Below are 24,550 nucleotides of genomic sequence, written 5' to 3'. Positions count from 1 at the left end.
CAGACATGTTCCTGTATTGTTGTGAATCACAGTTTATGGCCAAACTGAAAAAAAGATCCGTCTAAATTTAATTTGATAGAAAAAAATAATAACACTTATCGTTACCCTGGTGATATTTTTGCTTTCAGTAATAAAGGATTCTCTAATTATAGTGCGGACATTTACCCAAGGGAACTGCTTTTAAATAAATCTAATAGGAATAACATTAATTGTCCTTTTTGAGATTTGAATATTTCAGTTTAACACGAGAAGCTCTATACTAAAAGTTCTGACCAGATGGACGATTTTTCGTTTCATATTTTTAATTGTCCTTGTATTGTACTATGATGTTCCTTTCGCGCCTTCCAAACTCGTTCGCTACATCCACGTCTGTAGTGACGTCTTATATTTCAATGAACGCAATCTTTGTATACTGCTAGTAACTGGCAATTTATAACTAAGCCACGGATTTCGTTACCAAAAATAACTTCACACCTTTGCTAAATTTTTTCATAGAAACAAAGATGTGATTTGGAAGTTCGACAGTAACTGTAGTCATTTTATTATCAACGTTATATCGCATCCTAATTTTTAACGGTGATATTGCTTATAGAGCCCATAAACTTAGTTTCAATCCTGATGAACTTATTGAGCATTTGAATAAACTTATTCTGAACTAGCTTTCAGTACTCTTAAGATCGGTACTTTGTGTATTTTGATTTTATATCCGTTGTTTTTGTTTTGCTTAATACCAATTTATTGAGGTTAACCATTTCAAACTGATATTACACCACTGCCACAGGTTATGGGAAGTTTGAGCACTCAGAAACCTGTTTAACCCCGCCACATCCTGTATGTGCCTGTCCTAAGTCATGAGCCTGTAGTTCAGTTGGTTTTCTCATTTGAATTGTTTCACATTATGTCATTGCGAGGACTTTTATAGTTGACTCTTCGGTATGGGTTTTGCTCATTGATGTCGGCCTTACGTTTACCTATAGTTGCTTACATCCACGTCATTTGGACTGTGGTGGATAGTTGTTTCATTGGCAATCTGACCACGTCTTATTATTTTTGTATCATTTTGAAAGGTTATTAATTTAACACTGTAGTTAGATCCTTGAGTATTGTCTTCATCGCTACTAACATTGATTTTGTTTTTAATAAATTAAAACATGATTGAATATGTATGACTACTCAGTTATGAACACTGTTGGTTTTACATCCTGTTTATGCTTAATTTTTGGCATTGCACAATGCCATGGTTTTCTCAGCTTATTTATGATATTTTTACACTTAATCCATTGGTTATGTTCTGTTTGATATTTAAGTCTGGAAAACATGGTTTATTTATTAGTTGGAATTGGTTTTGAACTATAGCTGTCAGTAGCAACGAGATCTCTTATATCGGTACCTTGTGTTTTTGTCTTTTTGTTAGGGTTTTTTATGTGCTTACTTCCAATCTAGTGAGTCAAGTCTAGTTCAATTGATTATTATAGTTTTGTTCTTTTGTTGTGCTGTAACACCACTGTGCCAGATTAGGGAAGGATTGAGTGCTGATAAGCATGGTTAACCCCGCCATATTTTGTATGTGACTTTCCCCAAGTCAGGAGCCTATAATTCAATGGTTGTATTTTGGTTGCTGTTTGCTTTATTTGTTTTTCGTTTTTTTTTTAACATAAATCAGGCCTTTGTTTTTCCTTTTGAATCGTCGTAAATAACACTACACACAGCAGAAATAGACGTTATTACGACTGCATTCCATAATCTAAATGAAAATTATCATTACGGGTTAAAAAATATTTCTTATGTCAGCTTTGTACTCAAGTTGGAGTTTCGAAAAATATCATTTTATATGTTACCATGATTTTTACTCTTTTTTTTTCTTCGTAACAAATCTTTAGTTTTATAATATAAGTGTTTTATCTCTTTTTTTTCCCCATTCCCCCCGCCACCAATGAAATTCAAGTGGTCGTCCCCTTAACTAGACATTCTTTTCAGTATGAATTCAAGTAATTTCCAGATCTAAATAAATTTATGTACACACAGACTCGTTTTATTTTTAGGTCTCCTTTCGAGATAAGAAGTAGCAACCATTGTATACATCTTTAGGCGACCTGATGATGCCAAAGAGATGCTGATTACTAAATCATATCTTACTATAATCAATAAAATTGAGAATGTTTATTTCAGCAGTAAGTAAAGCTCCGAGACCTCCACCGAGGCCAAGTGTATCTGATGCTGATGATGATCGTGAAGATTATGAAGTAGTTGGACAACCAATGAAACGTAAGTATCTGAAACACATTATTGCGTGCATTTATTATTGCGATTTTCAAAAAATGGACAAGAATGCGAGTTTAATTATTGCGATTTTAGAAAAATCTACATACAGATCTATTGGTTTTGTTATCAAAATGCGAGTTCTTGTTATTGCGATACTCACCGAGTCGCATTTTTCGCAATAATATAAACCTCGCAATAATTTCTGAATTTACAGTATACAAAGGTACAAGTATTGATTAATTTACAGTATACAAAGGTACAAGTATTGATTAATTTACAGTATACAAAGGTACAAGTATTGATTAATTTACAGTATACAAAGGTACAAGTATCGATGCTTGGCTGTTCTTCACTTTTTTCCAATTGCAAGATTCCATACACATACGCAATATTAGGCCGGGAACAATTATTATAAAAGTAGATCGATCGATATGAAAGGCTCAAAGTTTGACTTTCATAGAAAAAGAGGATAGTACATGCATACTTGGTGGGGATATATATGTTGCCTTACATCAGGTCATCTAGGGAGCTTTAAAGCGTTCCTATAAAGGGCTCTTTAACGTTCAGACAGCTTGGTCAATTATCACCCAATGAATATCACAAAACAAATACACAGAGCAAATTAAGCAATCGCAATTAAACCATTATATTTTAATACAATAACCTCTACAAAGAGCCATTGTAGACACGAAATGCATAATAATTATAATTATATAACACGTACTAGTAATACAGGTAAATACCAGATTACTTTGTTCTTTGATACTCTTCCTGCTTGAGGGTCAGAATTTGTCGACACCCACCAGCTGTCCACATTTTCAATTTAAATTACTGTACAAGTATAAAGAGGGTTCGGATGGGGTTTACAGAATAGAGAATAATGGCTTAAAATATAATGAATAGAGAAAAATGAGCAAAAAATATAAAGAATAGAGAATAATGGGGTGCAAAAGTATAATGAATAACAGTGGAAAATAAAAGAATAGGGTAAAGCAATACTGAATATAGAAATAGACGATGTGAAGAATAAAGAAATATTTAATTTCATTAAGGGAGCTACCATTTGATTTTTAGGGGGGGGGGGGGGGGGGGGGGGCTAGGATGAAAAATTTTGTCCTGCCTATTTATTTTTTCCTCTATTCGGTCCTGCCTTTTTATTTTTCACTCTATTCGGTCCTGCCTTTTTTTTATAGTTTATCCGGACTTTTTTTTTACATAAATTGTCATCCTGCCTTTTTTTTTTGCAAATAATCTCATCCTGCCTTTTTTTTACTCAAAACTCCTGTCCCGCCTATTTTTCAAATTTCATCCTAGCCCCCCCCCCCCCCCCCCATAAAAATCAAATGGTAGCTCCCTAACATTTTTAAAGTAGAACAATCATTAAAAGAATACAGAAATTAAAAATCCCCGTCAAGTCCCTCATAAAAGACATTCGCTCATACTATTTATTCGTTTTTAATTTTTGATATCATTTTTAAATGAGCTGCACTATCTTACAAGTTTTATTGTCGTTTATTCCGATTATATTGTCACCCTTCCTTAGTTGTCATTTTCCGGTACACTCTGGCCAAACAAATGTAAATAAAAAATTTAAACAGTTACAGGAAGGAACTTTACAACTACCTATTATATCTATTGGCTTAAACTTTTAGTGAGAATCTGCGCGATTTCCTAGATAAGATTATTACTGACAAACTAAACATAAAGATTTTAGCTCCTTCAAAGCACGCGCTCGTCTATTCAAACATGTTTGAAATTGTACTGTGATGCATGATAAAATGTACGGTGGCAAACTAAATGCATATTCAGGACTTAAACATGTCAGTGTGATATGAATATGAATCCTTATTTGTACTAGAGTAAGACCGACACGTGAGCCGAATTTTTAACACTATTTTACAATGTAACAGTCCGTACATTGATCGTTAGTTGGTATACAGAAAATGTGTTTTGGAATTTTTCAAAATATTTGAGATATCATTTTTATTTCAGCACCAGTTGTTGCTCCACGAAACACCAAACAGCATGAAATTCATCAGAACCAATCAAAACAAGACCACAAAACACCAGGAGGTAAGTACGTAAATAAGGGGTTCAACCAAGCAGTGAGATGTATCATAGTTTTGTGAAAAGAAAAATATATTAATAATGACCGTATAGTTTTATTTCATTATGCTGCAATAAGTGTACTAGCAAGGTAAACAAAAAAGTGTAAGTTTTTTTTTTTCTTTTTACAAAACTGAAAAGAATCAAATATCATACCATGTGTTAAACTCTTGTATAATAAGGATAATGATAATATGCAGATACAATTCATTCACATGGTACATGGCCACAATGTAATCACTTTGCACTTATCCATACTATTTATCCTGTCTTTTGCATTAAGCTAAATTATTTTTTTCCATCACAAACTTAATTAAGTGCTTCATATTATTAACAAAGTGCTTTAACTTTATGCATGTTTGAATCGGTTTATTTTTACCACACTTGAATATCTTAGGAAATGCTCATTGAAATAGAAAAGTGGTTTACATATATATTTAATACCAAAGGATGTTTACACAGTTGTTCAAAAGACAGTTCCTTCCTGTGTATAACGCAATACATTAGTTAGCTCACCTGGTCCAAAGGCCTATTATCTTGACAATTATTGTAGATAAAGAGAAACTGGTCATGGTAAAAATGATTAACAGGACAAGATCTACAAAAATTCAACATAGCAAACATCGTCAGTCGATTCCTTGTATAAGTTCTTTTTCATGAGTAACGACTTTTATCCATTTTTGTGTTTTTTGGCAAAAACTATTATTGATAGAGAAAAGTGCAAAAATTATCAGTAGGACAACATCTAATGTCAAAATGACCGATATAGTCAGTCATTTCCCTTGAATGGCGGTTTTTACCAATATTTTTGTTATTTTTTTATGTGGAAACTAAAATAGGTAGAAACTGTAAATAACAAAGATGATCAGCAGGACAAGATCTACTGCCAGAAACCATCGGAAAATTCGTATGGTACTGTATCATTTTATGCCAATATACCAAGTAAGCGATACATGCTCCTCGGAGCCTCTAGTTTCAAGAGCTTGCAACTAATGTGGTTTTGGGAATCTTAATCTAGATAAATCAATTTGCTTTCTTGATCAACAAAAGATATATAGAAAAGGTAAACAAGCTTTTGGGTTGTTTTTTTGGGGGGGATGGGGCATTGGATTAGAGTTCAAAGTCATTGTTATATAAAGATTCACTTTGTTAATATATTTTTATTTGCGAATGATTATCTAGTTTTGACCATCCAGTTGCATACCCATTCCCATGAAATCAAGGCATTAACATCAATCTACCTCACTATTGAACCTTCCTGATGCTTTTACATTCTTAGAAAAATGTCAAGCAGTTGTTTTCACTCTACGAGCTAATATTATGTTTTGGGGTCTTAACTATATGATTTGTACCGCGTCTTGGTCCAGACAGAAAACATTAAAAAAATTAATTTTTTTTAAAAAGATCATGTGTACATATGTATAAATATGTTTTCATTTATGTCTTGTTATTTCATAACATACTTTCTCATTTGTTTCACAGCATTTCACAAACGACCACTTTGTGAAAGTGGTTAAAAAAGATATTTATCTATATTTCTTTAGATTAAATTCAAGTACTTAAATCCCTTTGACTTGTTTTATTTAGGAAATATCCATGCTATGCAGAAAGACAAACAGACGCATAACGAAGAAGAAGTGGACGGACCTCTATTAATTTATGAAGTCCCAGGTTAGCATAATTTTTTTCTGAAAATAAAACAAATGAATGATGACATGTAGACTCTCAGAATACCCCGTTGCGTTTTTTACCATTAAAACAAGGCACCAATCATCAATGCTATTACCTTTAATGTTTAAATTTACCCTGGATATTTTAACACACAAAATAGCACATAAACCATGCAACGCTTATTCATATATGCAACATTTATATGTGTTATATAGCTTTTTAAAAAGACTGGAATTATAGTTTGAAATTAGTTGCTTTTGCCAAATGAATGGTACTGATACGCTGCAATGAAGAGCTACGATAAAACATTACTGAAAACTAAACACAAAAAAAACATTTGAGCAGGATTATAAGTTTATGAGAGGTAAAAACCATATTTACAACGTAAATGTAATACAAGGTAATTAAAAGGAAAAAATGGCCTAGGAAACATTGATACCTCACGCTTCTCCAAAGAAAGGGAAACTACTCTTTTTCGAGTCAATTTAGTATGCATAAAATAACTTATTTAAAGGAGTTAATCTAACTAGGGCCTCCTCTCTTGTAAACTTGAGAACCTTGTGGTCATAGGAGGTGGAGGGGAGTAAGATACCGAAATTTTAAATACACCAACAAACAAATACTTTTTACAAACTTTAATCAATTAAAATGCCTGATCGTGAACTTCAAATACCAAATTTTGGATCAAAATCTACACAGTGAAAAAAGAAAAACACCGTTTTCTAAAACTACCCCGTAGAATATTAGTGTTGAACCCCAACCAAGAATAAAAACTCACATACAATAGAGACTTAGAAACCAAATACCATTCTGAGTTTGCAAGCATAAAATTTGTAAATGTTGACCGGTACTTCTTGGGCTTATTGTCCTCTATGATTATGACCGATCAGATCGATCTCGGAACTAAATAGAACCTTTCTAATTCCGAGAAAAAGAGTTAAGTATACGCCATTGAGACAGAAACTCAACGATCAAAATAACAAACGACAACTAAAAATCAACATACGGTCTTCATCAATAGACATCTTTATAAGTATAACATTTTTCAAGGTCTAAATCGCCCGAGTCTAATAAAAGTATTGAACAAATTACTTAGAGTCCATTTACGATTTGTCATCGATTTTAAAATCATGAATGGCAAAACATGAGATAAAATTAATAGCACTGACGGGTTCTAGACCTTTTGGTATGTCAACCCCTCTCCTTTTTTTATTGTCATATTTTATCACTTTGCTTTGGAACAAAACCAAGTTATTTCATCGAGATCGTATAAAAAAGAAGTTAAAAGATCTGAGTCATAGAAACTAACTTTGAAAACAGTAGTTTGCTGGTTTGAATTATTTCTTATTTTGTCATGCCGGTTACTTTATTGCATAGGTTTTGCTTATTGTTGATGGCCGTACGGTGACATGGCAAAATAAATTGGCCATTTACAATTATACATGTAGAGCTGTTTGACAAACAATAAGTACTGACTATTTTGATAGCAAGTTTAACAGTAGGACATACTGGGTAATCAAAAGAAACAAAATAGATTACAACTTACATAATGCTATTTTTCAGATGATTCTTCTGGTGAATATATTGCTTTACCACAACAAAAACATAAAATCTCTGTACCAAAGGTAAATTATATATTAGATTGTGATAAAATGAAATGAGCGCTATACCTAACGACACCCCTACACACCCATCAATGCCAATACAGTCTTCTATGATTGGTAAGAAACTAGGACAGTTTTGGAGATAGATTTAGCAAGAACTTTCTTATAATCTACCATCAGCACCAAGTTCCCTAGTAGACAAAACATTAAGACATTAAAGACAACTACTCCTAACTTTGGAAAGGCACGCGCATGTGGTGAGGTTAAACTATTTAAACCCCTCCCCTTTTAATGTTGATGAGTCGAATGAAATATGAACAAAACAGAAAATACATTAAAAAGCAGTTCTGAAAAAGCACATAACTTTGTGATACATTATCAAAGAATCCTATCAGGCTCCAAGTTCTTCGTTTATCTTTTTATCTAATACATAGACATACCGGACATAATGATAAAATCTACTCTTTATAGAACTTTAAAAAAATCAGTAGTAACAAAACTAGAAATAGAAACCGTACAGAAGTATTGGTATTGATTAAGTTCATTTAAAAATGATCATTTAGGAGCTGCATATTATTAATGAAATAAAAGTATTTTTATGAAACCAAGGAAAAAGAAATTTGATTGATGTCAAGGAACAGTAAATATGCAATGTCACATAAGATTATAGAAAGATCGAAAACAAAAATTTCTTTCGACTTTGAATTACATAAATTTGATTAGATAATATGTTTGTTCAAATAAATGTACAGTTGTATAGAAAACATATAAAATCAATGAAAAATGTCCTCAAAAACCAGTCCATATATTTAACTTAAAATCGATATTTTGTTGCTAGCTTATGATTATGTAAAACAGTCATAAGGTCACCATGTATTGTTTTTGGCGTTTTAATCATTCAAGTGGGGTTTTTGGTGTAAAAAATACACCGAAACATAGAAATTAGCACTACTACATTCAGCGCTGGTAAACCGTAAGAAGTTAATTCTCGAGGTTTTCTACCATGAAAAACTGTTGAACAAAATACATTGGTACATAAAAAAACGTTGTAACCCTATATAAAATAAGGAGATGTTGTATGCTTACCAATGAGACAACAATGACCATTTTATATCCAATGAAACGTTATTTCTTTCTGGCAACAAAAAAATGTATCAGTTTTAAAGAAAAGTCTATTAGATTGATTATTGAGAAATGAGTTTAAAGAACGTTTTCGCCAATTTTACATACATTCTATTACAATATGCATCAATTTAAAAAAGATCTATTCAAAGATATTTTAAGCAAAAAAGGGATAAATGCATTAATTTGTTTTGATTTCACAATTTAACATGCAAACTTTGTATGAACAATCTTGTTAAATCAGTGATATTACTCATTTATTGTAATTTAAACCTATAAGTAAATGGTAAGGGCAGAAGTTTATATGAAGACTGATTTATCCTTGAAGTCATAACGTTCGTTTAGGAGATGGAGAGGGAGATAAATACCAGTCATTGAAATTACCTGAGGTTTTTTTTCCTACTAAAGTAGCATGGTTCATTGTGAAAAGATACAAAAATAATCATTTTAAACTAAGTTTACATAAATTCTTATTTTGGTTGGCTATTAATTCGTGAGTCTTGTATGCTTATGGCCATCAGTAACTTAGCAGTAGATGTTGTATTGTGATGATCAGTAATTTTTGCGCTTGTAGTTAGGGACTACTTTTGTTTTCTAAACGTTAAAGTTTAAAGGGACAACGAGTCAAGAAAAAAAAATCATCAGGATGTATTTAAGAAGTCCTTTTTCATACCTAACCAATGAACTGTGTTTGTTATAAAAATATAATTCAGGAAGTCTTTTTCACTGATAAGTGAATTACATTATATATCTTTATGACACATCATGTCCTATGATCGGTCACAACATTTAATCCCTTCATATTCTTCATTCGTTGTTTTGAGGTCTTCTCGGGGTTTCTTTTTAGTGTAAAAATCTGTGGTTTTTTTTTCGAGTAAGAAAGAGTAAGATGACAACTACATTGGGGGTGTTAAATCATAAGCAAATAAAAAGAACAGACCAAGGACAGCATGGCCAAACTAAAAACTAAAGAAAAAATCTACTAAACACAGAAAACTAAACTGTTGCAGTTCTAGTGCCTATATATTACCAAAGACATTCTTCATATTCCTTATCAGAAATAAAGGTCGTATCCAATATGTCTTCCAACCATCCATTGAAGTTGGGAGACATTCTTTTGTTTCGCCTTTCGTGTTTCCGTGTGTTAGTAAAATAGTTTGTCGATTCAAAATGTTCTACAGATTACACAGAAATTGAAGGAAACTTACTGACACAGTTACTTTAATTTGTGTAATTTGTAGTTGTACTCATATTTCATATTTTCACCAAATTGATTGGGGGTTCCAAACTAGAACATCCCCTTTGTATTTTTTTAAAGCAAACCAGCGACATTTCTATTTTCGGTAAGTTTTTCAACAGTTTGTTAGAAGAATTTTTGTTAAAATAAATTTACATTTGTACAGAAAGCACACAAAATCAATGAAAAATGTCCTCAAAAACCATAGATTTTTCTTAAAATCGATATTTTGTTGCTAAATAATTCTAGCTTGTGATTATGTAAAACAATCATAAGGTCACCGTGTTTTGTTTTTGGCTCTTTTATCATTCAAAGTGGGTCTCTGGATGTAAAAATACACCGAAACATTTCTAGCAATTAGCGCCACAACTTTCAGCGCTGGTAATTCCGGCATTAGAAATTAAAAAAAAAAAACGTAACAGAATAATGAATAGTTAAAAAAAAACCGTCGGTAACCCTGTGAATATTTTATATCAATGAAAGGTGTTTTTATTATAGCAACACTTAATTAATCAGTTAAAAAAAAATACATTACTTATATTTTTGATTATATATCATTGCAATTTTATAAAGTTTCATACACTTATGGGTTGAAAAAGCACTAGACAAAATTAGCATAGTTTAGATCTTTCATCCCCTGTGATCTTATGAAACTGAAACCAAAATCTTGTAAATTTTTTTTTTTGATGAGAAAATGACAAAACATTTCCTTTCTATTTATATTGTATTTATCGATTTGAATATTTTAAACTGTTAATGTTGTAACGAAATTCTGTATCATTGAAATAGTAAATTTTCCGTAAAAACGGGGCTGACATCGCATAACATGGACATTGCCTTTTCTACACATGTATCTGAAACACCTATTACACAACAGTGTTAAGATTATTGTTTTGAACAGTCATAGATTACACCAATAGTAAAGTTAGCCATCATATTTTATATGATATAAAAATGATTGGTGCTCTTATAGCAACCAAAAGGAATATACTATATTTTAGTGTACGAAATAAACAAACGAAGCCAAACAAAAAATGAAGTAGATAAATGGTTTTTATACGACCGCAAAAAAATTTTGAGGTCGTATATTGGTATGACGTTGGCGTCGTCGTCGTCGTCGTCGTCGTCGTCGTCGTCGTCGTCGTCGTCGTCGTCCGGCGTCGTCGTCCGAATACACAATGGTTTTCGCACTCTAACTTTAGTTTAAGTGAATGGATCTCTATGAAATTTTACCATAAGGTTCAATACCACAATAGGAAGGTGGGGATTGATTTTGGGGGTTATGGTACCAACAGTTAAGGAATTAGGGGCCAAAAAGGGGCCGAAAATAAGCATTTTTGTAACTTCCAGACATAACTTGTGTGTTAGCATATGGATCTCTTTGACATTGTACCACAAGATTCCATATCACAAAGGGTCAATGCTGGGATTGATTTTGGGGTTAATTGCCTCAAAATTTTAGGAATAAGGGGCCAAAAGGGGGCAAAAAACAAGCATTTTTCTAGTTTCATGACAATAACTTGTGTGTAAGTGTATGGATCTTTCTGAAGTTTTACTACAAGGTTCCATTTCACAAAGGGAAAGCTGGAATTGAGTGTTGTGGTAATTGCCCAAAATGTTTAGTAATAAGGGGCCTAAAAAGGGGTTTAAAATAAGCATTTTTTAGTTTCTAGACAATAACTTGTGTTCAAGTGTATGGATCTCTCTAAAATTGTATTACAAGGCACCATACCACAAAGGCAAGGCTGTTATTGAGCTTGGTTTGGGGGGAAAGGGGGGTGGGGGTGATGAATCATAAGGGGGGCGGGGGTCAAAAAAGGGGTAATTTTTTTTTTTCCTTTTTTTTTGTTTAAAATTTACATTTTAAGTTAGTTATTTTTTATCACGAAGAGAAAGTAGGAATTGAGTTTTGGGGTTAATTGCTCAAACATTTATGAATAAGGGGCCAAATATTGGTCAAAAATAAGGATTTTTTTAGTTTGCAACAAAAACTTGTGTTCAAGTGTATGGATCTCTGTGAAATTGTATTGCAATGTACCATACCACAAATTGAAGGTTGTGATTGAGGTGGGGGATGATGAATCAAAAGGGGGTTGAAAAAATGTGTGGGAGGTAGGATTTTTTTTTTTCCTTTTTTTTTCTTTAAAATTTTCCATTTAAAGATGGTTGTTTCAGATTTATATATGAAAGAAAATAATAATGATACGGTTATATATCATGAGGAATTGAAATTTAAAATTATTTATATTGGAAATTTAAGTTACATTGGAAAGTAATAATTGGCTTTGGGGGGGGGGGGGGGTGGTTATGGCTCTAATGTTTAAGGAAAAAGGGGAAAAAAGGTTAAAAAACAAGGGTTTCCATTTTAATAGACAAATAATTGAGTAAAGAACATTATTTAAAAGCAGTGTAAGGTTGGTAATTCAAACTCATTTAAATATCTCATCTACACTGCTTTTAAATTATGTAAATTGGAAATTTGCCAATAACTTTATTGTTAATAAATGCATTGGAAATTTGCCAACAATTTTAGTGTAATAAACTTCATTGGAAATTTGCCAATATAAAATTTTGCTGATGAAGGTTTTTTGTTTACCTTTAGCCTTGACTATGAAGTCATTTTCTATTTTTATAGCCTTATGATGTAGTTGAATTATTTAATACTTTTATGATGTGTTTAAATGGGGTTTTATCATGTTTATGGTTGCAAATTTATTGTTTTAGTATAATAAACTCCATTTAAAATTTGCCAATAAAAAAAATTTTTGTTTATTTTTAGCTATGATTATGATGTCATTTTCTATTTTACTTTTATGGTTGCAAAGAAATTTTTATTTTTAGATATTACTGTTAAATGATGCTGATTAAGGTTTTTGCTATGTTTAGCCATGACTATGATGTCATTTTCTATTTTAATATCTGTTATGATGTATTTAAATGGGCTTTTATGGTTACAAAGGAATTTTATTTTTAGATATTACTATAAAATGTTGCTGATGCTGATTAAGGATTTTGTTTATTTTTAGCCATGACTATGATGTCATTTTCTATTTTAATACCTTTATGATGTAATTTCCATTTTTAGATATTACTGTTAAATGATGCTGATTAAGGGTTTTTTGCTATGTTTAGCCATGACTATGATGTCATTTTCTATTTTAATATCTGTTATGATGTATTTAAATGGGCTTTTATGGTTACAAAGGAATTTTATTTTTAGATATTACTTTACATGTTGCTGATTAAGGATTTTTGTTTATTTTTAGCCATGACTATGATGTCACTTTCTATTTTAATACCTTTATGATGTATTTAAATGGGCTCCCATGTATTTAGATTTTTGATTATTTATACATGTTACCAAATTGGTCCACATTGAACAAAAACGGTCCAAATTTCAACTTTATTACATTACACCAAACATTGAATTCTACATATTCTTTGATATATTGAAATTAACAAACAATTTAGTTTATGGATATTCCACCATAATAGGTAAATTAAATTTTTTCCAGTTCTTACACCACATTCATCCTGTGTCAGAAACCTATGCTGTGTCAAATATTTAATGACAATCCAAAGTCATAGCTGTATCAAGCTTGAATTTTGTGTCCATACTTGCCCCAACTGTTCAGGGTTCGACCTCTGCGGTCGTATCAAGCTGCGCCCCAGCGAAGCATTTTATTCCTTATCAGAACAAAATTGGGAATCTAGTAGTTTTTTTCGAATATATTACAATACTCACCTTCACTTAAAGTCACAAATGAAGTGTTTAATACATGTCATACTTTTCTTGATGTTAACTCCACAAAAGGACATACATAAGCTAACTTAATTTCCTATATTTGAGTAGAAAAACCTATTACAATCTTCATGCCTTCAAATGTACTATTTAAAGGGAGACTATTAACACAAGTTATACAAACAAACTACATGCAATACGGTTATTTTACGAACAAAAATGTTAAAAAGAAAGAAATTACAAAAATAGTTTTTGTGGTTAGGATGACGTCTTATTGACGTGTTCAACACACGGGATATATCCATGGTATTATCTATCAATGGTCTTTAAGACACTCTCGCGATGGTCGTTTAAATCATAAGAACATTCAATATACTGGTAAATTCATTTTAAAACTGAAATTAAGAGAGGAAAAGTATGAAGTAGGTGCATTTTCGACAATCATTCCGTCTCAATGTATGCATGAATATCTATAAAAATGTCCTTTATAATCGCGCTTCCGCGGGTTACTTCCTAGTCACATTATAAAGCAAACAATACATGTTGTACTTATTATTTCAGAGATACGGATATATTTAAATACTGGATATTTTTTTCAAATTGCACACAAATCTTTTGTAAAAATGTGTATCTTTATGAAAAAAATAATATTCATTTATATGAATACATGGTTATCAGTGTATATTACTAAAACTAGTATTTTCTAATATTTGAAATATTTGAGCTTTTAGTTCACTCTGTTGAATCACACTAGGTTTACCTGTTATGTTTACTTTGAAAACCAAGTTTTATAACAATTGTATTTCTAAAAATACAAAAATTCAAGAACTATTAACCTACAAGTCTTGCAAATTTGTCGATATTAGAGGGATAGAACATAGTTTTCTGGTAGTATTTGTAACGCTAGTGTAAAAGCCAGTATAAACAATTAAATAACTGGAAAATGCAGTATTGATGTCTGAAATTATGTTCAAAATTATTCCGGGGGGGGGGGGGAGACCATTTTCTACACAATATCCTTAAAACTCTGAGACTCAAGGCAGTGAAAGTATTTATTTTTATCAATTTTTTTTTTGTTTTTTCTACAGTAAAGTCTTTCAGGAATTACTTTACTTCTATTTCAGCCATTTTATAAGAGATTAATGCGTGTTCAGTCTGAGCTTAAAGCGAGATTATTACCAAAGAGTCATCATTCAGCAAAACTGCCACCGATCTTGCCATCTATAGCGGTTACACAACCTCTTCCATCGCCAACTTACGACAAAAAACACGAAGAGACGCCTTTTCCCTCACAATCGTCTCCGAGAAGTAAGGCAAGACATAAGCCACACCAGTCTCCAACAACACAAGTACATCAAGAAAAGCCGAGCCCGTTACGTGTGAAACCCGTAGATACCATCAATAAACCACCTAGACCAAAACCTATAGGAAAGAAAGTTGTACCAGTTCCATCAAACAAAGATTCACACGCTAAACCGGCTACCATAATCAAAGATTCAAACTCCCAACTAGATGACGAAAGTGATGAAGACCTACAAGACTATGATTATCCAGACATTTCTAAAATGCTTCCTATACCACCACCCCAACAGTCACAAATCCGACCGGTAGTCAGAGTTCAACCAAGTACACGTATTACTACTTCTGTGACGACGTCTTCAGAGCGCATGTCACAAATGTCCGTACAAGACGTGGTGCGGTGTTTGCATCAATGTGCTTTACCTAAACTTGCCAATTTATGCGATGAAAATGCTATTGATGGAAAATTTTTATCAGATCTAAAAGACGATGAACTGCGTGATAAACCATTTTCATTGAACAATATAGAGGTTGCAAAGCTGAAAAAGATGAGAGAAGGATGGCGGCCAAAAATAGATTGAGTCGTTTTACAATTTTCAGCTAACTAGTATTACAGACTTCAATTTTTTGCAATATTATTTTAAGTTTAATTATTTTTACATCCTATTATTTGATTTATACGATATTGTAAAAAGCATTTTGCATTGCAATTTTGAGACATTTATCAGTATTTATTCGAACATCATTTATTTTTGTTTTGGTAGGATTTAGTACCTTTTGATCGTAACCGTAAAATGAATACTTATATCCTGTTTATTTCCCCCACAGATTTATAATAGATCAGCAAAAAACCCAAGAAATATGAAGAAAATTCTTTTATCTTATAGTTTTAGTTAACGATATACCGTATAAGGCATAAATATGCATTAGTTTCTTCTTGTTAGTGTCCTGTTTATTCATGATTGCACAAGCCCGAAGAGGAGCAAAATCGTAAATGTTTTATAACAAGTGAAGTACCAGTAGCACTGTTACATTGAAAACCAAAAGGTCGAAAGAACAACAAATGACAGAGACAAAAGGAAACGAAATGAAGACAAATTAAAAATTATACTAAAATGATATCCATTTATCAACATCTGCAAAAAGTGATAACTAAAACGTCAAATAAATATTTGGGAATGAAATGTGCTTCGGAATGGTAGGTATTTCCAGCGCTATATAATTCGTATAGCTCCGTATTCAAAATCGTGTCCCCGAAAATCATTGTCAAAATAATCCTTAGTAATCATCAGGGAAACTCCAATTCTGTTATTGCCCCTCGTGAAATTGACTTATTCAGTGACAAAAATCCTATCTAGTATATACATGTATATTCATTATTTTAATTTTTTTTAACAAAAAATGAAATGATTTATTTTTTGTGATTGTTTCTCCATTTTCAAAATAAAATCCCACTAATTGAAATTCAGATCGTGAGCGAAGTTGGGACACAAAATCTGTATTTCAACCATGATTTACAAATCACCTCCATAAGAAAATTTTTGAAACAATACAGTTTGTGTATTTTTTTGTTTGTTTTTGTTTATTGCTTACATGACATAATTAATGCATTTGGAAAACAAAATATTGTATTATAGAAAAACAACCAAGCCACATTATAATACACACAGGAAAAATAAGAATATATATATAACGTACGTATACGTTAGGGAAAGAAAGTTATCTCTTTTTCTACAGAAAATCGGGTAATACTGTCGTGAAGTAAACTTCTTATGTACACATAATGTATATACATAATATACGTCAAATAACAACACTTTTCAAATCAGATATTTTTCATAGGCAGTTAACATGATTTTTTGTTCACACTTTTATTAAACATAGCTCTTTTAAAAATGTTTGTAGGCCAGTTTTAGCGGGCAAAATCAGGAAGGGTCAGTTTCAATTATTACCTTACATTTTGTATTTGTCAATTTAGTCATGGAGACTTTAAACCACCTTGTAGTTCTTTTCTGTCAATTGTCCAAGTAGCATAAAATATTTTATACTGCACTCGTTCTATTTGAGCAGTCAAAATGCGTTGACCGTATATTTCTATGTCATATACAGTCACTGACCTGATATCACTTTTCCTCATGAATATTTAAATATAAATTGCCGAAATTATAATTAATTATTCATACGACCTATTCAACCTGTTCTTGTTTCCAATGTATACAACGACTCAACTTATTTCTTTTGCAATTTTTAGACAAAACACATATTTCACTTATTAATATTTTTGGTTTGCAAACTATAAATCTTTATGTTTTATGCTTATTGTTGATATTTTAGTTCATTCTCAAACAAATTCGTTCACCATCGATTGCGGGTTTCAACAGGTAATGTACATTTCATTGTGTTGTATATTTCTCCGCCTGCATGATATGAGGCCTTTTTATAAAAGGGGGAAGTTTTCCAATATTTAAATCAAATAATAACATTAACACATTAAACAACAATTGAAAATGTTTTTTTATTAGATTGCAGTATAAAGACAATAATAGTGCATTGACTTGACATATCAACGATATAAGGATTCGGCCCGAAACGGGGAAAAAGCTCGGCAGAGCCTCGCATTTCCCCGTTTCTAAGCCTCATCCTTATATCGTTGATATGTCAAGTCAATGCACTATTATTGTCTATGTACATCTGACATCGAGGACCAAGCATCACATGATATAAACATTCAGTTTTACTGATATCAGCATTTGTGTAGTTCTTGAAAATCAGTCATTTTAACCAATATTATAAAGACGATCTAATGATTTGAAAAATGGTTTTAAAACATTGACAATGTATTACAGTATGCATGTTTTAATTATCTGCTTGGATTTGTCCAACGGATTGTGATAAGTTAAAAGGGACTAGATTGGTCTGTCATAATTGGTGGCGAACTATTTCTCATTAGATTGAAAAAAAGAAATTACGTTATAGAATCAAATTATAAATATAGATTTTGCATAATGTTATTTGACAGATAAAATTATTATATATATTGTTGACACCACACTTTGGAAACATGACCCATCAGTAGTATTTGGCAATGATTATGTATGTCAGATGTATTATATGTATACTTTAAAACATAAATAACGCACCTCATCTTACTATATATATAGTAGTTTCACAATTTATTGTTTTTGCTACAAATTTGTAGAAATCTGTTGTATTCTAAGCATAATCTTGAAATTATTGCAGAGTTTACAGATAGTGGCGACAATGGAGATTTCAAAAACAAAATAAACATCAAAATTCTGAGATAAGTCAATTTCAAATTGGTCATTACACAAGAATTCGATAAAGAAACTGAAAATCAAAGTCATTTACGTTCTTTTTCAAGTATAAAGGTACACACGACTTTAGTTTTCACAGATTTGGTAAAAATGTTTTGTTTTTGGTTAAAAAAATGTGTTTTTTTGAGATGTAAAAAATTGAAATTAAGAAAAAATTTTGACTCATTTCAATCATTTTTTTAAAATGTTACATGCACTAGAAAAATTTAACGCCAAAGAAATTAATGGAGGTGGTGCATAAAAAATTAACACCAAAGAAATTAATGGAGGTGGTGCGTTTCTTTAGGTGTTAAGTATAGATTAAGAAATTTATTGTAAGTCGCACACAGAGCGACACAATTAAAATTTAAATAAAAAAATTACTGTATAATTTTTCTTCTGCTTTTCTCATGAAAATTGACGAGATTTTTATTTAAAGAGGACTACAATGATATCTTTTAAAAACATAGATAGAAAATCACGAATTCATGCGCAAGGATTTATAAGCACCGGCCATTCATTTTTTTTATTTCTTTTTTTTCTTTCTTCTTTTTTTTTTGGGGGGGGGGGGGGATGTGGGCATGGGTTTTCTAAGAGTAGTTTGTTTTTGATTAAACTTGAGTATTTGTCCAGAGAGAAAAAATCCATGTCCCAACAAAAGATGAATGGTCGTTGCCGAAGGTAAATGATACATTCATATTGTTAGCCAACATGTATTCCGTCATATGTAAACATCGAGTAACTCACATTTTCCAATGGTATCCATATAGATGTTACAGATCATGTCTTTTGACTTTTGTGTCGCTGGGTTGATGTATTATATTGACGTATACCTCACATAATTTTATTCTCTTGAGAATTCACTGACTATTACATTCACCTTAAATATAAAAAAAATTAAATGTGGTATGATTGCCAATGCGACAACTACCAGTATAGACCAAATGACGAGGAGGATTTCAATCAGTTCTTATTAGAAAACGAAACTAAGTGTTAGAACGCTTACATTTTCTATCGCGAATGTTAGGTTCTATTAATAGAGATGACCAGGATAATGACGAACGAACTTACGAACTTGACGAATCGTACGAAACGGGAGCTGCTGCACGGTTTTATACATAGTAATGTATAAATTTTACATAAAAATAGTCTGCATGTAGTCTAAAGAAGATATTATACCTGTATCTGTATCTAACTCCTCACATTAATAATTTAATGTTTTCTACAATAGCAAATGGTGCACTCAATATCCAAGACTCTGCTTTGAAAATTGAGGTCCCAAAAGGGGTGTTAATGACTTTTAAGGGTAAGAAAAGGGTGATAGCATAGATATTGAAGTTTACTATATTGATATGATTGATGATCAATATGTATATAACTAAACGAAATCGTTTCTACATTTCAAAAGTTAAAAATAATCTAAGGTTTGTTATAGGGGAGTAGGAAACTCCTCATCTTGAAGATGGAAAATAAATTTAAAAGACATGAAAATTTCAGCCCCTACCCCACCACAAACACGTTTCAATACGTTTATCCTTTACAACAAAAAGTGCATGCATATAATTTCTATTTTTATTATTATTATTCAATAAAACACTGAATCAGTATTGTAAATAAAGCTTCGAGTGGGGAAGTTGTTTGTGACTACAGGGAAGTTTATCTAGATATGCCTGTTATGGTCTCGGTGACATTTACCACACCTTCTTTCAATCTCAGCACATTGTTCTTATTCTTTTATCAAAAAAGGTAGTAACTTAACTTCAGATAAAAATACATTCCTGGAAGAACATGTTGAAACTTAGGATGTTTTTCTGAACAATTGAGCCGAGCGGAGCAAGGCGAAAAAAATGTATGTCTTTCCTGCCAAAAATATACATTTTCTTTATTGTAAGGGGAAGCGTTGGGTGTGGGTCGCCTGACTCCATACCCTGAGGTCATAAAGGAAAATTCACGTTAAGACGTATTAAAAATGCCACACTTGACTCCTAGATATGATATTGAACCATCGAAATATATGCTCAATCATTAAAGAAACAACTTTTAATGTTATCAGTGTTTTATTTTATGGAAAGACTTTCACGAAAAACCTTTTAAAAAATCTGAAAGACATCAAACCACTATTCCCTATTATTGTCATTCTTCATGTCCAACAAACAAACAGAAGAAGGCCATGACTCACATGAATAAATCATTTAACATTGGAATGAAGTTTGAAGCCAAAAATTATGACACTATAGTTATAGATATGACATATGAATCAAGTGTTAGACACTTCTTTTGAATAATCAGATACTGATTTAGAGTATATTCATCAAATTAGCTACAATTTGTTCATGATGTTTGAAATATAGAACAGTTAAAATCTTGTAAAATACCTCCCCTTTCTATTCCCCAAAATTTACGGGGTCCCCTTAATCCCCCCCCCCCGGATGCAAATGACCAGCCCCTTGGGAAGGACAGAAATACCCTGTTTTCCCACGTGAGTTGAGCAAGACTGAAAGGCAAGATATCTGAATTCCGAAACAAACAAAGGTTGACGTATCATCTTCTAAATACTATTCTTATCAATCATATTATTTGCCTTCTGAGTATTTTGTGAAATCAAAGATATTTTAAATACTCAGATCGATGAAACGTACTTCAACAATCTACGCAATTGCATTTATATCAAACAAACCATGTCAGACGAAGTTTGTTGCAATATATAAATTTTCCCAAAGTAACGGGTCTTTGGATTTTATAAGTTTCGATCCTATCCAGTATGCACATAATCATTGCATCTCCTCGGACATGGTTTGATATCCATACTAAAATGTTGTTTTAAGTATGGATAGTAATTAAGGGGTTGTAACAGAGTTGGTAAATTCACTCGAAACTAGGTGAGACATACGCAGTAATAATAGATAAATGATATAAACATAGAAAATTGAGAATTTTAATCATAATAATTAATAAAAATTAAACACACAAAAAGGGGGTCTACCCCACAAGCGCCTGTGGTCATTTTGACGGGTTTTTTTTCTTATAGATAGTTGTAAAGCTTTAAAGTTATTTGTAATGTCTTCGTATGCGTTTTTAATTAAGTATGGCTTTTGTCTAGTTAACTCCCTTAAAAAAGACTTTATTTACTCTTATGACCAGTTTTTTTAAACTAAAAAAGTTTTGCCATCGTTAGAAATCATTTTTTTTAATTGGTACAAAACACTATAGGTTTTCTTTTTTTTATTATAAACTGATAGATTAGTTTGTTTGAAACTTGAATACCCAGTTAAAAACACAGAACAAACATACGATCCGACAACAATAATTTTATAAATAATTTTAAATCATCAAAATTCTGCATTCATATTTGTTTGAACATTGCAAAAGTCGTCGGTGCACTCGAATAATTCTATGTGTGATGTACATTTCTTCATGCATTCAACAATAACAAACAACCACATTGTATCATAAGATATGTAACACTTTCGGAAACTTTAAAAAGTCTTTCATTTATATTGTGAAAACCTTTTTAAATTCGGTATATTTTATGCATTTCTATGTAATAACGTGATTGCATCCAAAAACACTTTAAACATAACATCTTTTAAGTTTTTTAAAAGTACGTAAATGTAAATATACAATAACCGCTCCTATTACGTTCGTTCGTCGAGATATGTTCGTTCGTCAATATCCTGGTCATCTCTAGTGAGACATTAATATCGAATTGTCATGCGCTGTCTTGTCTTGTTACAAGTTTCAACTGTGTTCTGTGGTGATTACAATGTACCTCTCTGGCAAGTGCTCTGGTTTTACGATTTATGTTTTTAAGAAATTACGACCCATTTTCTATATTCAAAACAAACATTCCAACGTTTACAACAGTATAAGATATCTAAATGTAAACACTTCTAATCACCTTATAATATATATAACAAACTCTCTTGTCATAAATGTCACATTGTTATCATTAAGATAATGTATTTATATCCAAAAAAATATAAAGTAGCAATAGATCCTTCTATGAGTAGTAAACATACATGTGTTATCAACACCAAAAAAAGAAGTTAATAGTCTATTTGCCAATTCTGTTATCGGTCTTGCAGTTATGTGTCACTTGTACGAGTTGTTTTCCTTAGGAGTAACCTTAATTTTCATTGACATTGAAGAACTGGAAGAAAGAGCAAATGTATCCGTTCTGTGTAATCCTCTTAAGTTTTTTCAAATATTTTAATTACATTTGTTAAGGCAAAAATGTTGATATCAATAGTTATTTTTCCTTAAAATTTGTTAAATGCCTATATATCACTTTCAATTTATCATGCTTTGCATGAGCAGCAGCCCATTTTGACCGGTTTAGAAGCTGTCTTCATTTGGTAATGGGATGCAACTTTTGTTAAAAGTGTGTAATAACAATTTAATAAGCAAAATAGACTATTTAAACTATATATACGCATTTAGATGTTTTCACTTATCAACGGTGCTCGTAACCAAATAGTGGAATTATGAAATTAAATAAGGCAATAATCTCAAAATAACACAAAAGATCGTCAAAATAAGCAAAGGAATACGTGTATTTCTGGAGGATTTGAATGCTTACACATTTTAGGTATATTTTTAAAGAATCAATTACAAATTAATAGAAAGTCCGTACATAAGCCCTGGCCACCTGATCAGTGACTCTCGGGACCAGCATTACCCTCTAAATAATTGTTGAAATTCAGATGCTTGAGGAGAGTGCCGTCTTGTCAGTCATTGTGATATCGAGTAATCAATCATGAATTAGGAATGAAGACTGAGAAAGTCATTTTGACAAATAATCTGTGACAGATGAATTTTTATCAGTCATGTCATGCGGATTGCGTTCCTGAAACACAGACCTATAGCTCAACAGGCAATCTAGTGATTTTTTGTTTGGCTTCGTTAAGTTTTCATTGTATGATATTTATCGGTTTGAGGCAGCTTTATTTTTCCTTCAATCTCTAATCAAATGTCGCCCATTTACAGATATTAGAAACTGGCTCTATATGAGTGCATGGTCTGAACAAAGCTCTGAATTTCCATGAAAACCTTACCAGGGTAGGATGAAGGAAAATCTATTTGAAAAGATTAATTGCTATGTCTACCAAAAATATATTTTCAAATATGTTTCTCTCACTGGTTTATTAGGCTAAAGAGGAGCATTCCGGAAATTATTTATAATTTCAATGTTAATTTTCTATTCGACTAGGAATACATTCAATATATACGATGATAAAAAAGAGGAGAATGTCGTTTTGAATTGAAAAAGATATAAATTAAAGAAAAGATACTGATAAACAATTGCTCTTGTGTATGGTTCACTTTTATTCCTGAACATATCTTTAAATGGTATATTTAATAAATTCGAAAAATAAGTTTTTAGTCGTTAGATTAAAATGTTTTAAGAATAAACCATTTGACACATGATGAAAACATCATAAAAAGTATTCCTATTACACGCAACTAGCGACATACATGATATATTCTGATGAGCTGCACATTCAGAAACGTTTTAAAAAAGAGCTTAATGAAATAAAACACTTAAAATTTCGTGCGTCCAAAGCGATTTTCTGAATTAACCTTCATCAGGAATGCTAAAACCTAAACATTTGAAAGTCAAAAATGCGTAAATTCGCTGAAACGTAGAGGGTATTTCCACAAAAAGAAACTAAATAGAATAGCCAAATTCATTTTAAGTCAACATTGCGCGAGAAAGTCGGAACTGTTTTTTTTTTAAACGAAAACAATAGAAATAAGAAGATGTGGTATGAGTGCCAATGAGACAACTCTCCATCCAAGTCATAATGTGTAAAAAGTAAACAATTATAGGTCAAATTATGTTTATTCAAAAGTATGTTTATTCAAAAGTATGTTTATTCAAGCAATTCTTAATATATAAATTCATAAGTAGCCAAGGTTGCATACTTAGGGACCCCTGTAATTTTAGCGGCCTCACTTGACCAGGGAAAAAATCAGATGAGTTTAAACTCCCATAGTTTTACATGTTTAAATAACAAGCATTATTGTTGTTACTTTGGATTTGGAACCTTAGTTTCTGAAAAACTTCTTTAAAAACAACTTAAAATAACACTAAATAAATTGTATGCGTCCGAAGCTCTTTTCTGGATTAACCTTCATCAGGAATGCTCAAAGCCGAATATTTGCCAATGATGTATAACAACCAAAACAGTTG

General features: G+C 31.6%; 1 protein-coding gene across 2 annotated transcripts; it reads left to right on the top strand.

Annotated features, from left to right (window-relative positions):
* The first annotated feature begins 2,130 nt into the window (after positions 1–2,130).
* Positions 2,131–16,611, top strand: LOC127719218 (uncharacterized). Of its 2 annotated transcripts, none has more exons than XM_052225236.1 (5): positions 2,131–2,265; positions 4,255–4,335; positions 5,956–6,039; positions 7,603–7,664; positions 14,869–16,611. In XM_052225236.1, the coding sequence occupies exons 1-5, from the start codon at positions 2,157–2,159 to the stop codon at positions 15,622–15,624; spliced, it is 1,092 nt and encodes a 363-aa protein (XP_052081196.1). In that variant the 5' UTR covers positions 2,131–2,156; the 3' UTR covers positions 15,625–16,611. The 2 variants fall into 2 exon arrangements, with proteins under 2 accessions (XP_052081196.1, XP_052081197.1); XM_052225237.1 differs by lacking the exon at positions 2,131–2,265 and adding an exon at positions 3,968–4,042.
* Positions 16,612–24,550: the final 7,939 nt, after the last annotated feature.

Source organism: Mytilus californianus, unplaced genomic scaffold (assembly GCF_021869535.1).
Source record: "Mytilus californianus isolate M0D057914Y unplaced genomic scaffold, xbMytCali1.0.p SCAF_104, whole genome shotgun sequence".
Classification (NCBI taxonomy): Eukaryota; Metazoa; Mollusca; class Bivalvia; order Mytilida; family Mytilidae; genus Mytilus; species Mytilus californianus.
This window is presented reverse-complemented; position numbering and strand designations above follow the sequence as displayed.

Bases quoted from the DNA above. Each gene is read 5' to 3' on its own strand.
- LOC127719218 (XM_052225236.1), top strand. From the start codon at position 2,157: ATGTTTATTTCAGCAGTAAGTAAAGCTCCGAGACCTCCACCGAGGCCA. The intron at 2,266-4,254 runs GTAAGTATCTGA...TTTTTATTTCAG, and splicing joins AGTTGGACAACCAATGAAAC to CACCAGTTGTTGCTCCACGA. The intron at 7,665-14,868 runs GTAAATTATATA...CTTCTATTTCAG, and splicing joins ATAAAATCTCTGTACCAAAG to CCATTTTATAAGAGATTAAT.